We start from the raw sequence: 1,513 nt of genomic DNA on the forward strand, positions 1-1,513 counted from the left end.
GAACTTCCAGAGGTGAGGAGAGAATCCAGGAAAAGCAAGAAAGCAATGCCCTTGAACCATAAGGACACAGTCATTGTAGAAGAAATCCTTTGCTTTCAATACTCAACTGAGTGAGTCGGGTGGTGGTAGCTGAAAATTTTCCAATCAATGGGGAGACTTTTAGTTTAGGAATGGCCACAGCCTCTCTCAGTTGCTCACAGCCCCAGAAAGGTTCAGGCTGATCAGAACTGATGTATTTTCTGATGCCACATGTGCCTTATCAAATCTGCTCATGATTCTGGACAACTTTGAAACATTCTGGATCACTGAGCTGTCCCTCTGTCACCAAATACTTTCAGAAAGGCCCCCTTTACATCCTTGTTCCGGAGGCTATAGATGATGGGGTTGAGGAAGGCAGAGACAACGTTATAGAACAGTGCTAGCTTTTTGTCCCTCTCTGGGTCATACCAGGAGCCAGGCCTCATGTACATGATCATGGCTGGCCCATAGAACATGGTGACCACAGTGATGTGAGAAGCACACGTAGAGAAGGACTTAAGCCTTCCCTGGGATGAACGGATTCTTAAGATGGAAGCAAAGATGCAGACATATGAGGCCAGGATGAGGGAGAGTGGGACCAAAAGCAGGATGAAACCCAAGATGAAGTCCACCTGGTCATTGAGGGATGTGTCTGCACAGGCTAATTTCAGAACAGCAGGGGCCTCACAGAAGAAGTGGTTTATCTCATGGGGGCCACAATAAGGCAGACGCATGGTGAAGATAGTGTAGATCAGAGCCCCAGCTATGCTAATGAAACAACAGACTATGACCATCTTGATACAAATGGGATGGCTCATGAGTAGGGTATAGTGAAGGGGGAAACAAATGGCCACATACCTGTCAAGGGCCATAATGGCATAGAGGACACACTCAGCAATGCCTAGGACCAAGAAGATGAACATCTGGGCTACACAAGCTCCCCAGGAGATGGTCCTCCTTGGATGCGTCATATTAACCAAAATCTGAGGCACAGTTGTGGTGATATAGCTCACGTCCACCAAGGAGAGAATACTGAGAAAGAAGTACATGGGTGTGTGGAGGCGTGAATCCAGGTAGATCAGGGTGATGATCAGTCCGTTGCCCAAAAGGGTGATGAGATAGAGGAGGAGAAAGAAGGTGAACAGGGCCATTCTGATCTGTGATTCACTGGAGAAGCCAAGGAGGAGGAACTCGGACACAGAGCTGTGGTTCTGTTTGCCAAGGCCCTGCATGGTGATCTCCCAAATAAAGTGGCAAAGAGTTCCCTGTTCCTTCCTTGGCCTTGGGGGAGGGAGAACAGAGTTGACAGACGCTGAGTCACACACATAGCACCTTGCACAGCAGCTTGCATAGATTTGGTCAAAACTTTGTTGAGTTGGATGAAAAGGGATAGGAAGCTAGGGCAGCTCTGACACTGGGAAATAAATCAGAAGATCTGGATTCCTACCTGTAATAGATTATAGAATGGCTGACGGCCCACATGCTCTTGTCTGGA

At 47.8% G+C, this 1,513-nt stretch overlaps 1 protein-coding gene across 1 annotated transcript; it reads right to left on the minus strand.

Annotated features, from left to right (window-relative positions):
* Positions 1 to 302: 302 nt before the first annotated feature.
* Positions 303 to 1,250, minus strand: LOC124238911 (olfactory receptor 2G3-like). Its single transcript, XM_046660136.1, has one exon. The coding sequence runs from the start codon at positions 1,248 to 1,250 to the stop codon at positions 303 to 305; it is 948 nt and encodes a 315-aa protein (XP_046516092.1).
* Positions 1,251 to 1,513: the final 263 nt, after the last annotated feature.

The sequence above is a fragment of the Equus quagga genome, chromosome 5 (assembly GCF_021613505.1).
Source record: "Equus quagga isolate Etosha38 chromosome 5, UCLA_HA_Equagga_1.0, whole genome shotgun sequence".
In the NCBI taxonomy this organism is placed as follows: domain Eukaryota; kingdom Metazoa; phylum Chordata; class Mammalia; order Perissodactyla; family Equidae; genus Equus; species Equus quagga.

Bases quoted from the DNA above. Each gene is read 5' to 3' on its own strand.
- LOC124238911 (XM_046660136.1), bottom strand. From the start codon at position 1,250: ATGCAGGGCCTTGGCAAACAGAACCACAGCTCTGTGTCCGAGTTCCTC.